Here is a 15,863-nt window from a genome sequence, read left to right as displayed (position 1 = left end):
GGATCTTAAAACTGCCCTGAATTACTTGCAAACAGTGACGTCTGTGTTCCAAGATAGGGACTACTTTGTGCAGACGCTGTCACATTACGGCCTATCCCTACAATAGTAAGCTTTCGAGAGTGCTTCACTCGAGTTGTGAGGATGCAGCAACTGATGTTTATTTTTTTTTTTTTGAGTCATTCTTTTCCTTATTTGCTCCTATTGTTACTTTTTATGGGTTTTACTTTTGATCTATATCTCCTGCTAACTGTGTTTTTCATAAATTTTGTTATTGCATTTTTTGCTTGTATTATTAATAATTGAAATTCAAGTACTGTATATTGTATTTACTTTATTTGCTTGTATTTCTTTTTCTACTGTTATCTTCCTTGTAAGATTGGTATTGTAACGTTGGAAGTTGAATGAATAAATACTTCAAGTACGACACAGAGTAAAATGTAAGCAATATCAACAAAATCTGTGAACATCATCAATTAGCTTACAATATAGTACATACTTTGCATTCATGTCGCGGTCACGCAATTCAAACACTAAAAAATGGAAATGGTAGGATGTCGTTTCAACACATACATAGACAGTTATACATATCTCCATTCACATCTAGAAGCAAACATTACAGAAAATAAAAACTTCCAAGTTGATAGTGGGGACTAGCCAACTAAAACTCCAGTAGAGCATGAATCGAAACCAAGTTCCGGTACAAATAAGTTTATGTCTTTTAAAAATAGATGACAGGACAAATTGGTGTGACACCAGAGCGTGTCATTGAAATTGAAACGCTGTCGCTCGCGCAAGAAAAGAGTGGTGGTTAGGAGAGATTTATATGACGGATGATAACTTCATAACTGTTACATGACAAAACAAATTGTGAACCTAAATAAAATATTAAATAACTACGTCAATATCACAGAAAACTTACGAAGGAACTGCAAAGAAATTATTATTGCAAACAAAAATATTATGTCAAATTACCGAGTCAATATGACGTAGAAAACAAACGAGAAAACATCACAGAAATTATTGCGAACCAAAATAAACCCTTCTATTACTATGTCAAAATGAGAAGTGCTTCTTTAAAAGTTAAATTCTGTGAACCACCCCGAAGACTTCTGCTTTTGCAAATATTGACAACAGAGTTAACAGCTAGATGGAAATTCGATGAGAGCTACTGTCCAAAAATTATTTACCAACCCGGGAATCGAACCCGGTACCTCCTACTTGCTAGTCAGGCATGCCCACCCTTACACCAAACTGACAATCTGTAAGATTGCTAATCAAGCCTTTGAGATTTGCATTTGAATTAATGCAATTTCTCATCAATTTTCATCTGTAGACTGCCTGGCCGCTGCAGCCTAATATAAAATGAGCGCTGCTTTGCAGAGATTTTCAGTTTGGTGTAAGGGTGAGCATACCTGACTAGCAATTAGGAGGTACCGGGTTAGATTCCCAGGATAGCAAATATTTTTGGATAGTATCGAATTTCCATCTAGCTGTTAACCCTGTTGTCAATATTTGCAGTAGCAGAAGTCTTCGGTGTGATTTACAACATTTAACTTTTGATTTTCGTTCTATAATCATTACTATAATGGTGTTTTGCATCAAACGCGATAACCATTACAATATTGGCATAACATTATGACTTACTTAAATACTAATGAATGAATCTATATAATGTAGATGGTTCAGCTGCAGCTAGCTTATGGGTACCAGGATTTTTCTGTGAGTGATCAATCTTACCTACTAGATCGTGCTATTCCTGAATCGGACTTAATCTTGTTTGATGCAAATCAGGACTTGGGTTGCACTAACAGGGATCAATAACTACTTAATTCACTCAAACGCTGCTACCTAATAAGTGAATACTCTGTTGATCAGGAAGACATTGCTTCTTAACGGAATATTCAGACATTGGCATATTGAAAACGTGTGAGCTTGAAAAAAGAGCCAATGGTATTGGCAATACTGTCCCAGCGATCCAGAAATTCATCGAAACATGGCATTCAATGCAACCAACTCCTACCAAACAAGATGAATCTTAATCCGAAATTAACATATCGCCAAATACACATGAACATCTGATTCAAGATCGTCAATCTTGGCTGCTGGAATTCTAACTGAAGTGCGATGAATTCTGAACTCAGATTTGAGTTATGCATGATTTAAGTTTCATATTGAAGTGTAAAATCACAACCAGAAAAAGTGTATATCACACAAGAAACATCCAGTTTCCGGTTTCTGGAAACATCCAGTTTCCAGTTTTCAACAGACATCAAGTTTCCGCATTATTTCAGTCTTTTTGTATCTAATAAACACGAAAGAGAATTATATTTTGTGGGCTGGAGAATAATATGTCTAGTCTTAGCCAACTCTGATTGAATTCAATGCCTAACGAGTAAACAACAATGCAAAAGTATATCTAGAATCAGTTGTCAGCTGGCTAGACTGTATTGCCACCTCTAATAATATGCCCATTACCAGGAAGAATGACAATGTCGCACAGGTGGGTTTATGCAATTTGTAAGGACGAGTTGAAAGCAGTGAAAAGCTATACTCAGTTTAACGAAAAAAGAGCCAACCGTATCACAAAGTTTGCGCTTGTGTGTTTATAAAGTGATGACTCATATTTACTGTTAATTATTGCTGAACTCGTTAATACCAATTCACAATGCTTTCATTCACATTTAATAAAGAACTGTGATTATTCAGTTCAGTCTACAATCACATCTAGTCGAGTTAGATTTGGTTTAATGAGAAAGATGTTGGGAGGCTCCAGTGAATCGGTCTTCAAAATCTAATAAGATGTATTGTTCCATTTCCATGAAATATACAACTTGATATTAAATAGAAGACTATACAACTTGATCAACATGAATAGAAATGAAAATCACCAACACCAAAAGTACAACTTGCTGCGACAAGATCCACTCTGACATGACGTGCATGTTTGTTTGCATCGTCTCTCGGATCCCAGACCGACTATAGTGAGTAAATATGGTTATGAATGGGTAGGCCTACTATTGAAGTTAGTATACATACCCTGCGAGGCAGCCCTGCTGTGCAGCCGAGCGGCGGACGAACGCAGCAGATCCGCATTGTCTGCGGGTCGCAACGCACACAGCCGGATGCGGTCCAGCAGAAGGTCGTTCAGACTATCGTCCGACATCACTGCAGCACAAACACTGTCCTGCAACACACCAAAACAAATTAGTTCATCCATTTAGAAGAACCAAAAGAAAACTATGCAATGGATTATTTGGTACTTTCCTGTTGTTGGAAAGTTTTTGAACAAATGTAAACCTTTTATTCGACAACCTGAGGTATTTTCTTTCAAAAACGTCTTCTGCTGTACAATTGACATTGAAATTTTATTGAAATTACAAAACAAAATAAAATTAATTACACAACAAAATCCAAAATCAAGTTCTATTTTCAAAATTGTTATCCTATAGGTTATTCTGCGTGAAACTGAATGCAAAATGGGATGATAACACATATATTCAAAAGAAATAATGTTGTCAGAACAATTCCATTCCATATTGCTTTGCAGGAGAGCGGAGAATCTAGATGTGATAATTATCAATCTCATATTAGTTGGAAGTAGTAATTGACACTCAAAAAATATGACAGGAATTGAGCTTCTAAAGACGTTTTGAACGATACCAGAAACTAATTTTGGCGTCAATATGCTCAGCCTGTGTATAAGATTATGAATTTTTGGACTTGGGAGTTTTGTTGGTGCAAGTTTCAATATTTGCGTCACTATCATAGAACGTATGTACAACTCGAACAAGAAGAATTATTTTGAACGTTTCAAATAAAATATCGGGGGACCGAGCTTCGCTCTGGTGTATAAAATCATAGAAGATTTATTACAAAAGAGGAGATTATAATATATTTATAGTTTATACAGAAAGGTTCTATCTAATCACAGTGGATTGAAATTCCCAGAGGAATGCGAAAATCTCTCTCACAAAGGCGCCTGGTTGCACAAAAGCCGGTTAAATTTTAATCCTGATTAATTCCACGTGTACCAAATAATAGAAGACCATTTTAAAAAGACTGATTGGTTCTCCTGGAATTAATCAGTATTAAAATTTAACCGGCTTTGGTGCAACCGACACTAAGGCCCGCCGCAAAGTAGACGCACGCTAATCCACGAAAAGCAACCCATGCCGTGGGATGTTTTGTAAACCATTGCCAGGCTTCTCTAGGCATCTGTGTAATACATGCAATGAATAATCCACTTGTCAGCTGATTGATTATGAATAATTCTATAGCGATGGTTTACAAAATATCCCACGGCGTGGGTTGCTTTTCGTGGATTAGCGTTGTTCTAATTTGCGGCGGGCCTAAGTACCTGATCGAATGATTAGCCTACAATAGTTCAACAGCTGAGTCATAATTTTGTCTCAGTCTATGCACTCGCTCACTCACTTCCATTATCGACAGACGACGAAATTATCTGCTGTTTTTCCAAGGATGAATAATTATTATCATTTTTTGTCCTTCAGCGAGTTTTCCCAGGGATGAGACTTAGTGCAATCGAATTTTTATATAATAAATCTCCTATATTGCAAATTTCATCAAAATCGTTAGAGCCATTTTTGAGATCCGTTGGACATACATAAATACATACATAAATAAATAACCAAATAAATACATAAATACAGAAATTGCTCGCTTTATATACCTAATAGGATTAACTAACACATTGAAGGGACATGGTGAATGTTGAGAGGGAGTGAATTACAGTACTTTTAAAATAGCTTATAAATACAGCTGCAAAAGATGAAGAGTTAACTGGCTTATTCCATCGATTTCAGAAGACATTTTTCGATTTTTCATTTTTGATGAAACTTTGATTTGGGTGCAATGATAGAAATACAGCAAACAAATAGCCAACCGTGCACCTCATTTGAATATCTTGTGATTAATATGATTTTGTATTATTAAAAAGTGTAAAATTTAAATCACAACACAAAAGTACATTTCATTAATTCTTTAATTCAAAAATATCCATACCTATTCAAGCTAATCATATTTTTTCATTATCAGTCAAGTCCATGTTTATATTAAATGTAGGTTATGTTGAATTAACTAATAATTTTTTATGGATGAAAAAGTAAATAAATGATTTAGGTTTATATAATATTATGGATTTTCACTCTTCTAAACTAGTTCTTGTGGGTTCCCAAACTATAGAATGAGCTGACAAACATTTGAAGTTATAATAATTGCACTTTATTATAATCTACACTAAATAAATGAAAGAATTGACTCACTAAGTAATACTGAAGATGATTAACTCTACTACAGGCAATAATTATTCGATCAACTGATAAGTCTTCAGATGGCCGATATAAAGATTTATTATTTATCACTTACAACACAGTTCTCTAATATTCACAGTTCATTAACACAGTATGCAAAGCTGTCACTGTCTGCATCTTAGAACATGACTGTATCACAGTTCACGTATAGGTGATCTCTACCACCGTCCTGTAGCTCGTATCTTGATACAAATATTATCACAAGGAACTGTCAGTGTTTGGGTACGGCTGACACTGTTCCTTCATCACTGAACTTATTGCTTATCACTGACATATTGTTTATCACTGATCTCAGGCAAGTGATAAATATTTATATAAATAGTCTATAATAGCAAATTTATTAGCTTAATGAGAAGTTTCTCCAACCCATCCAACAATATTGTACATGTGAATGAATTCAATTGAACTGAAGGTTATTCTGTGACAAATAAAGTAGCCATAAATTTTTCTGAATAATTGATTAGGAGTTTGGATTAATGCAGAATTATTATGAATGACGATATTTCACGGAAGCGATGTTTGTGAGACTTGAGATGAAAGTAAGGCTTCTAGGTTGAGTAAACACGGATCAAATAATAAAGAAGTGCGAATTTATTTCCGGCATATTTTTTTCAAACAGGCATCTTTTTTAATTCGTTTCTTGAACAGTCATATTTTTTTCAGGGATTTTTTTTAATCAACCGGTAAAAGCCATCTTGCATTTACAAGCGTCTGATATCTACTTATAATCAACATATAAAATTAAAGAAGTGACATAGACATGCATCTTAATCTGTTTTATTATTTTTCTAATTAAAACGAGGAAAGTCATAATGCATAAACAAGCAGCAACTGGTATCTACGTACTCAAAGTATCAATTTAAGAAGAGCAATATCCGACCGGTAGATAGGTTTGAGGAGCGGCGTGGTCAGACGCTTCTGGCTCTCGTCACAAGAGGAAGCCGGATTGGACTGAGAAGACGGCGACGCTGCTCTCTCCTCGGCGCTTGCTTGCTCACTGCCACTCCGACGCTCCACTCCATCCTACAAGAGCCAGCCAAAAACAACAGTCATGCGCTAACTGCCTTACGATGGGTGGAGGGGGTTGCAGGGAGAATGGGAAAAGGCGCGAGGAGACAAGGAGGGGTAGCGAAATTGGAAAAGAAATGGGGTGAGCGGTACTTGCGTACTGTGAGGTACTTGGGCTCAAAAACTAATAAGCTAAACTTCAAGTTTAAACTGAACTCTTCTATTTCCCCAATTTCCTAAATCAAGGAAAAGATGTGGAGAGAGATTGAAGGGAAATGAAGGTTTAAAAATGCACAAGGGGTACAGTAGTACAGAGGTACAGAGGTACAGGGGTACAGGGGTACAGGGGTACAGAGTCTCAGAGTGTTTCCTTATTCAACTTCCTCAACTTATTTATTGAAATCATTGATACAATATTGTTGCCTGACCCTTGGCAGTAATATATTCCATCAGCATACATGTCATAAACGTAGACAAGAACTAAAATACCACAATGAAACTAGACACAGCTAAATACAGAGTGGAGCAAAAGTAACTCGACAGTTAGAAGGAAGAAGTAACAGCAAGACGTAGTACAAAAGTTTAGATCGTGATGTTGATAGTAATAATAAATAATTTCTGTAGCAGGTGAAGATGAATAAATTAATGAGGGCGGAGAATTTTTTTTATTACAATGAATCTTTTCTAGTATTATTAATTTATTTATTCACATTTCATAATACACAAATCAAATATATATGATCAGAAAAGGACCAACAGGCCTAGCCCAAAACTGTTACCTTCCCGTATTTTGATAGAAGTATGTCTAAAACGTTCTGAAATAAAAAATTCAGTGACTTTTGCGCCACTCAAGTTTTATTGTGATATTTTAGTTCATAACAAGTGTCTTGATAGAATGATTATATGACTTCTAAGTGTCAAGCAATTGATGATAATAATAATAATAATTTTTAGCAATTATAACAATGATTTATTAATAGTTATGAATGAATTGAGGGGGTTGAATTAATTTAACTTGAAGTGAGAATAATTTAACCTTATATAATAATCAACTAATGTTGTAAGTTTTTCATTGCAACAAGTTCAATGATATTACAAGGATAAGTAACACTTTTCTGTATACGGGTAGAAAATGAGAAAATCTATTATTCTAGTAAACATTTTAAAACGGAAATTTTCTGGATGAAATATTTGCTTTATTGCAACGAGCAGAAGAAAATAGCTGTACTCTATTATGCACATTACCATCACATTCATTGTCTTTTTTGCCTTATCAAAATTCGTGGGTAAAACTACATTTATTATCTTCTAAAACGTGATATTAACATGAGAAAATCGTATTCTTGGAAGTTCAATGATCTATCAAAACTAGATTCAGGAAACAACTTCTTCTGGATACAGCAATGTGATATAAATGAGAATAAGAAATAACCAGTTCAAAAACTAACAGAAAGCCTCGGTCAGCAGGACCTCATTTCACACTACACTATCAGAAACCATCGGTTAGAGAGACCGCTACGTTTTGAATTTGAGAACTATAGCTGATAGCCGCAAGCCTAGAGCTAGGAAAAGGGCATTACAGCAGTAGGAGGACTGTCCATTGGGAAGGTAGATGGGGAAACATCTACTCGTAGTACTGTTAATTAATTTTTTTTAAATCTGATAAAACGCAGAAAATTTATAAATATTAAACGCTGAAATCCGCATATTTTGGACACATCTTAAGTGTCATTTCAAAACAACAGCCTTTCTAAAACAACATTTTCATACCTCAGCTGAACTTCTGAATTAAATTTTGAATATTCTATGTTTTCCTCAAAAAAACTGATGAACGCAGAAAAATGTCGCAAAACACTGAAAACCCGATGATTTTTGGAGTCAATTTCGTTATAATTCGAGGTCTTCTCACTACAAGATCTTTGTGGGTTGAGTGGGAGAGGAGGATCACATTCCCACATCACTTTTGAAATTGAATTGTAAAGTGTAAATAAAAGGAATTCTATCTATCTACAACATTATTTTTTTTCACAACTCAGCGGAAAGATGCTGGAAAACGCTGAAACCCGCCTTTTTGGACGTATCTTAATAATTATACTTTTGAGTCCATACAAGATAATTTGTGACTTGGAGGGGTATGCGGAGCAGAGAAAAGTAGGGATACAGCGGCTGCGATGCCGTCATGCTAGCGTTCTGCAGTCTCTAGTGATTGATTCTCATTCTCTGGATCTAATCGACAAATTAGCAACTGTGCTTCTTTCCATGACTTTATTCATCACTGTAATTGGCTGGTCTCCCTCACTTTCTCTGCTCATTCCTCCAAGTCGGAAGTAATTTTCTAGGGATTTTAGTTCAAGACCCTTCTAATACACCTTAGCTGATCGTATCTACCAAATTTGAAAAGTTTCTGTTTATCTGTTCTCGAAAAAGAACATATATATAAATATACATTACTATTTTTCATATTATTTCATTTTTATAATTTTTTAATTAGCTAAGTTTAAAATTTCTTCTTTTTTCAAAATTGATGTTGAAAATTATAGTATTGTGTGAAAAAGGCAAAATGGGTTTTTTACCTGTTGTCTCCATGAATGAATAAATAAATATCATTATCGTGTATTGTCTATTGTACTTGCACAAACAACATTACGATTGGAATAGATTCTTTTGATATTGACTCCGAATTTACATGCTTGGACATTCTAAGTTTAGTAATTAAAACTAAAAACCTGAATTATGTATTCTATTACAGAGGAATAAACAATCTAAATTTTTTGGATATACCACATGAAAACGATGGCTCTGAAGATTGTCCAAAAGAATACCTACCGTATGATTCTATTCTCTATGCTTATTTGAACAGTATGATAGAACTCAGTAACTTTATTCAACAGTATGATGTTCTGAATGCGGATTTATATAGGGGAACGTACTATCATCACTGAGTAGTAATATCTCTTCTTCAGCAGTATGTATTCAAGAGATAAGGCGAAACGAGATGAACATCTACGACAATCGACTTAAGACTTTCCTGTGGCCGACATCCACTACATATCGAATGGGCTTCTGTTTTGAAAATGAAGGAAAATACGTACCCTACAATGAAACAACAAAGTCATTCTTAACTAAGGAAAAGTATATTGTAGTCAGTAGAGACACCCAAATCATGCTGAATGCTGAGCTACTGAAGAATATTCTAAAAGTTGACATCACAAATTGTAAGATGCCAAAAATAACTTGGATGGATGGAGTTCCAGGGTGTGGTAAAACTCACTTTATCCTTCAGCAACATACACCAGGTAAAGATCTCATTTTGTGTCAGACAAGAGCTGGAATAAATGAAATTAGGCAAGAGGTGAATAGAATTCACAAAAATAAATATGAAAGAATAATTAAACAGGATTATAGAACAGTTTCATCTTTTATAATAAACGGATCAAAAAAGCAGTACAAACGTGTATTCATAGATGAAGCAGTATTAATGCATGCAGGTTTCGTGGGATTTGTCTCATCTCTCGCTAGTGCTTCTGAGATTATTCTGCTAGGAGATTCAAACCAAATACCTTACATAGAGAGAAGTAAATTAACAGCTGAATGGTCACACATTTCATCTCCTCTCTGTGAGAAGAGAATCCATCAAACAGTAACTAGAAGGTGTCCAATAGACGTCTGCTACATCCTTTCCAGCTACTACCAGGACATTGGTACGAAAAATGAGGTCCTGTTATCCGTCAGACCTCCAATAACAAATGGAGAACTTGGACCACTTGAACCCAACACTCTGATTCTTACATTCACTCAGCTCGAGAAGAAAACAGTGCTAGAAGAGCTGCAATCAAAACTTCACCCTTCAATTAAAGTCCATACAATTCATGAAGCACAGGGTTTAACTCACAAGAATGTAGTTCTCATAAGGAACAATAAAAAACAACTTGGAATATATAACAGCACACAACATGTAATAGTAGCAATGAGCAGACACACACAAACCTTCAGATATATCACAACAGGGCAAGAAGATTTAGTGCTGACCCTAATTCGAAAACTAAAGGATGTTAGTGGAGAATTTCTCTTAAGCTGGAATGAAAGAAACATGGAAAGGATTAATGAGAGTTTAAATAATGAGTAACAACAACTTATCAAATTTGCTCAGCTTCGAGGATCTTGATTATTTTGAAGAAATAAATGATGAAGTGATCAACAACAGTCAACAACTTTGTGCAGCATTGAGTTCTTGTGATTTGAGCATCTTCTGTCTCAATATAAGGAGTATCAGAAGAAATTTTGATGAGCTGATGATTCAACTGTGCGACATTAATTTTTCTTTTGATGTTATTATTCTAACCGAATGCTGGATTAGGACTGAATTTGTACTCCAGTCCATTCGAGGATATGATGTATTTTCCACCATAAACAACCCATTACAAAATGATGGTGTAGTTGTTTATGTTAAAGATAGTATAAATATACAATGTGTTGAGCTACGGATTAACCAGGCAAATGTCCTACATATTCGGTTGGATGCAGCAGACAAAAAGTGGAACATCCTTGCAATATATAGATCACCGTCCTTCAACTATAACAGAAACTGCTTCTTGCATAGATCACATTGCTACCAACTCCAGAGATAGTCTTTTTCCAATCATTTATGAATCAACAATAACCGACCACTTCACCACAATTCTAGGAGTGCAACATATTTCAAGAAATAGTGCAAATGAAACTGGAACACATGAAATAAACGAGAAAATAGACATTAATAGCTTGAAGAATGAATGAGGAGTGAATTCATGTTTTAGAAGATAATAATCCAGATACATCTTATGACACCTTCTTATCAACTCTGAGACAACATATACAAAATAATATCAAGCAGCATCGGCGGCAGAAGAAGTACAAACCCATCAAACCATGGATCACCAGAGGTATAGTAGCAGCAATAAGAACCAGAAATCTACTCGACAAAAGAAGAAAGGAAGACCCAAACAACATTAACTTAACCAACTTCTATCGTCGGTATAGGAATACACTCACAGCTCTAATTCATGAAACAAAGGACCAATACTATAGAGAGAAATTGTATGAAGCTGGAAAGGATAATAAAAAAAGGTGGAAAGTAATCAAAGATGCTACTGACTCTAAATCAAAAACAAAAATGAAATTGAATGCTATTAAAATAGATGATAGAATTTTCAATCTAAAGGAAAATCCAGAAACTGTGCTCAACCACATGATTAACTTTTTCACAAATGTAGGTGAAGAAATGGCGGAGACAATACCCGATTCAATAAGAAAACCACTAGACCAAATCATATCCCAATATAAACCTGTTACAAGAACTCTACACTCCATCTACTTTCACCCAGTAACTGAAGATGAGCTTCTTGAAGCTATTAGTAGTTTGCCAAATGACAGTGCTCCAGGACTTGATGGAATCAATAATATAACATTGAAGTCGATGAAAAATGTAATTGTAAAACCATTAATTCACATATTTAATTAAAGTCTGTCGAAAGGAATTTTTCCAAAAGCTATGAAAGAGACATGTGTTAGACCATTACATAAAGGAGGCGACAAAACAAATGCCACCAATTACAGGCCTATTTCACTTATAAGCAATATCTCTAAGATTTTGGAAAAACTGGTAAAGAAACGTCTTGTGGATTACATGGAAAAAACAACTTACTATCTAGGAATCAATTTGGCTTTCGTGAGGGGAGGAGAGCAGAAGATGCGGTATTAGAATTGTCAAATTTTGTCACAGATAAGCTAGAAAATAACAAAAAAATGTGCAGCAATGTTCCTGGACCTGGCAAAAGCTTTAGACACTGTTAATCACAGTTTGCTGCTGAAGAAATTAGAAGCCATGGGAATTGGAGGAGTTCCTCTGAAATGGTTTAGATCATTCCTCTGTGACCGGCGTCAGAAAGTCAAAGTTGAAGAACATCTCAGTTCAGAGGAAACGATGAAGTTTGGGATTCCCCAAGGGACAGTTCTTGGGCCAATTCTGTATTTGGCATATGCAAATGAGCTATGTTCAATTAAGATAAGAGGAAGAGTAATAGCTTTTGCTGATGATACGTGTATACTATTTGAAGGAAACACCTGGGAGGAAGTTTTTAATCTAGCACAGGAAGAATTGATGAAAGTCGATAAATGGTTAAGAGAAAATTTGCTTACAGTAAATGCAACAAAAACGAAATTTTTAGCCTTTTCTCTGACAGAAAAGACGAGACCACCGGATTCTTCAATAATCCTGCATCACTGTGGAAGCACCAAAAACCCGTGTGATTGCCCTTCAATTCAACAAGTCAATGAAATAAAATATTTAGGAACAATAGTGGACAACAAATTCAAATGGGACAAGCACATTAATCTATCAATCACCCGGATAAGAAAGCTTCTCTACAAATTCTGTCAACTCCGTAAAATCCTCAACTATGAGACATTAAAAACTGTTTATTTTTCTTTAGTGCAATCAATTTTAAGATACGTCATAATTATCTGGGGAGCTACGAATTTTATACATCTTGAACCTCTCTATAAACTTCAAAAACGAATACTAAAAATAATAGGCTTCAAGGAGAATCAATTCCCCACGAACATTCTTTTCAAGGACAGTAAAGTACTGAGTGTAAGACAACTCTACATCCAGGCTATCATCACGCGAATGAGGAGAAACAACGAACACATAAGACTGGCAGATCATAACCATCAAACAAGGCAGAGAAACACGCATTCAATAGTACCAAGGATGAACACTACATTTGGACAAAGAAACTAGCCTACATATATTTGGGACCAAAAATTTACAATTCAATACCAAGTTACATTAGGGAAGAATTCAATAGACACAGGTTCAACAAAAGTTTATTTTCCTGGTTGGTTAATATTGGAGTGGAAAATTGTAAGAATTTAGTTAGACTGTAAATATTGAAGCTATTTATTCTTCATTCTTCTCTTTACTGCTTTTCATTTTTTCTAAAAATAACCTTTCTTATTATTATCCTTAATAGAACATTAATATTATTTATCTACTAATTTCATAATTTTGTTTGTATTATAAATTATTACAAATTTTATTATAAAAAACTTTAATCCCATATCAGTGAATGAAGTTTGTAAATAATAATAATTATAAGTTTATAACACGCAATAAGCAACTAATTACGTATATATAATTACTTATATTACACATATAATTTATAGTGGGGTGTATATTTATTCATTGAATTTATCATTTATTCATTGTTGAAACACCGCTGATTTATGTAGTTACATTACAATACTATATTATCAATATTCTAATGTTGCATTCAATCTTCATTGTAATTTTATAAGTTTTCATAATATGTGAATTTGTTGCATAATTGACTGTTGTACTGTAATTTATTGTAGATTCGTGTATAAACAAGAATGTATTGTAACTTACCGTACTTGAATAAATTTGAATTTGATATTGGTCCACCTAATCCTGACTACGTCCCTTCCATATAGGAAAAGTAAGAACGGTACACCAATGGGTTTGACATAGAGCAATCAAGAACCAAATGAATTTATATTATCCTAGTATCTTATAATTAGGAAAGTGGATCTAGAATTAACCTTTTTCATTCTTCTAAACTTGTTAATAAGCTACTAGACAATTAAATAAATTATTTATGTCTAGTTTTGCTGTTATTGCCTATTGGTTCTTTTTTTAGCTCTGTCTAGTGCAGTTTAACTTGAAATCACAAGCCAAGGTAATAGGCACTTTGTCTTAATGACATTAAGCTTATAATCAGGCACAAATCTGCTTCTTGACTTCTTATGTTAAGGAAGCTGGAAACCATTACTTACTCAGCGGTTGCCGGCGGACTTACGACCCCAGTGAGACTCTAGCTAGTCGCCAAAGTCTGGTGTCCCTAGTGTAACTTATGTCCTGCGATTTGCTTGATAATTTAAGTATTTCAATAATCATTGATTAGAATTAGAACATTAAAAATTGTAGTTGAGAGACATAAGCTAAAAACACACACTGCAGCATTATAGCTAACCTCAAAGTAACTTTAATTGTAACATTACAGTTTCCCAAATCATAAGTTTAACTGAACCAATTGACAATATGTGAAAACAAATATAAACTTTCAAAACATAATTGTATAAAGTAAAGCATCTTACCTAAATAAATTCACACCACTTCCATGACACCGTATTGTAGCATTGTTGTAATTTGTGACTGATAAATAAATGACTTAGAAGATTTTGATGGTGATCAACAATAAGAAAAAGATACGTTAAATTGTAATAATAAGGTTAATGCACTAAAATTACAGCTGCTTGCAAAACTATTCCACGTTTTAAATAAAAAATATTGCAAATCTCAGGCTTTGCCTGTTGGTACTATCCAATAATTTTTAATGACTCTTCTTCTTTAGGTGCCGTCTCCGTTTCGAAGGTTGGCAATCATCAAGGCGATTTTTACTTTTGAGACCGCAGATCGAAATAGGTCATTATTGCTGCATCCAAACCAATCCCGAAGGTTCTTCAGCCATGAGTTTCGTCTCCTTCCTACGGATCTCTTTCCTTGGACTTTCCCCTGCATAATAACTTGAAGCAATTGATATTTTTCTCCTCTCATAACATGTCCCATGTATAGCAGTTTTCTTCTCTTAATTGTCATAATTACTTCTTTTTCCTTGCGTATGCGTCTCATCACTTCTACATTGGTCACTCTCTCCACCCATGAAATCCGTAGTATTCTTCGATACATCCATAGCTCAAATGCCTCCAATCTCCTCACATCAATCTCCTTCAGCGTCCAGGCTTCCATGCCGTAGTACAAAACAGATAACACATAGCACCTCATCATTCTTATCTTCAAATCAAGGTTTAGATCTCGGCAACAGAAAAGCTTCTTCATTCTTGTAAATACACTTCTGGCCTGTTCGACTCTGATTCGTATTTCTTGGGTACTGTCATTGTTTGCATTGAGGGTTGTTCCTAGGTATTTATATTCTCTTACTCTCTCAATAGGTTGGTTTTCTACATATACCATAGGATTGTCTTGCGTTGCTTTTGTGATTAGCATGTACTTTGTTTTGTTTATGTTCAGTGACAGCCCATATTCTTTACTTACTGCGACAATTCTATCAAGTAGTGTCTGTAGTTCTTCATGTGTTCCAGCTAAAATAACTGTATCGTCAGCATATCGCAGATTATTTATTGCCGTACCATTGATTTTAATGCCTATGTCTTGATCAACAAGTGCTTTATCTACTATATCTTCAGAGTAGAGATTGAAGAGGATTGGTGACAGTATACATCCTTGACGAACCCCTCTCTGTATTTCAATTTCTTCCGATGTTACATTCTCTACTCGTACTGCTGCTTTTTGACTATAGTAGAGGTTGGAAATAATTCTTATGTCTCTGTGGTCTATTCTCCTCTTTATTAGGGTTTCCATGAGTTGGTCATGCCTAACTCTATCAAAAGCTTTGTGGTAGTCTATGAAGCATACGTGTAGGTCTTGATTCATATCCAGACATC

General features: G+C 34.8%; 1 protein-coding gene across 1 annotated transcript in view; it reads right to left on the bottom strand.

Moving 5' to 3' along the window:
- Positions 1 to 14,700, bottom strand: part of LOC111054562 (cytosolic carboxypeptidase 1) — a 151,917-nt gene extending 137,217 nt beyond the window's left edge. The window contains exons 1-3 of the mRNA XM_039420150.1: positions 14,496 to 14,700; positions 6,177 to 6,353; positions 3,037 to 3,184 (exon numbers count right to left, since the gene is read on the bottom strand). Of these exons, the coding sequence (XP_039276084.1) occupies positions 3,037 to 3,163 (127 nt within the window). The 5' untranslated portion in view covers positions 3,164 to 3,184; positions 6,177 to 6,353; positions 14,496 to 14,700. The remainder of the gene's footprint in view (positions 1 to 3,036; positions 3,185 to 6,176; positions 6,354 to 14,495) is intronic.
- Between the last annotated feature and the right edge of the window lie 1,163 nt (positions 14,701 to 15,863).

This window comes from Nilaparvata lugens, chromosome 2, assembly GCF_014356525.2.
Source record: "Nilaparvata lugens isolate BPH chromosome 2, ASM1435652v1, whole genome shotgun sequence".
Classification (NCBI taxonomy): Eukaryota; Metazoa; Arthropoda; class Insecta; order Hemiptera; family Delphacidae; genus Nilaparvata; species Nilaparvata lugens.
This window is presented reverse-complemented; position numbering and strand designations above follow the sequence as displayed.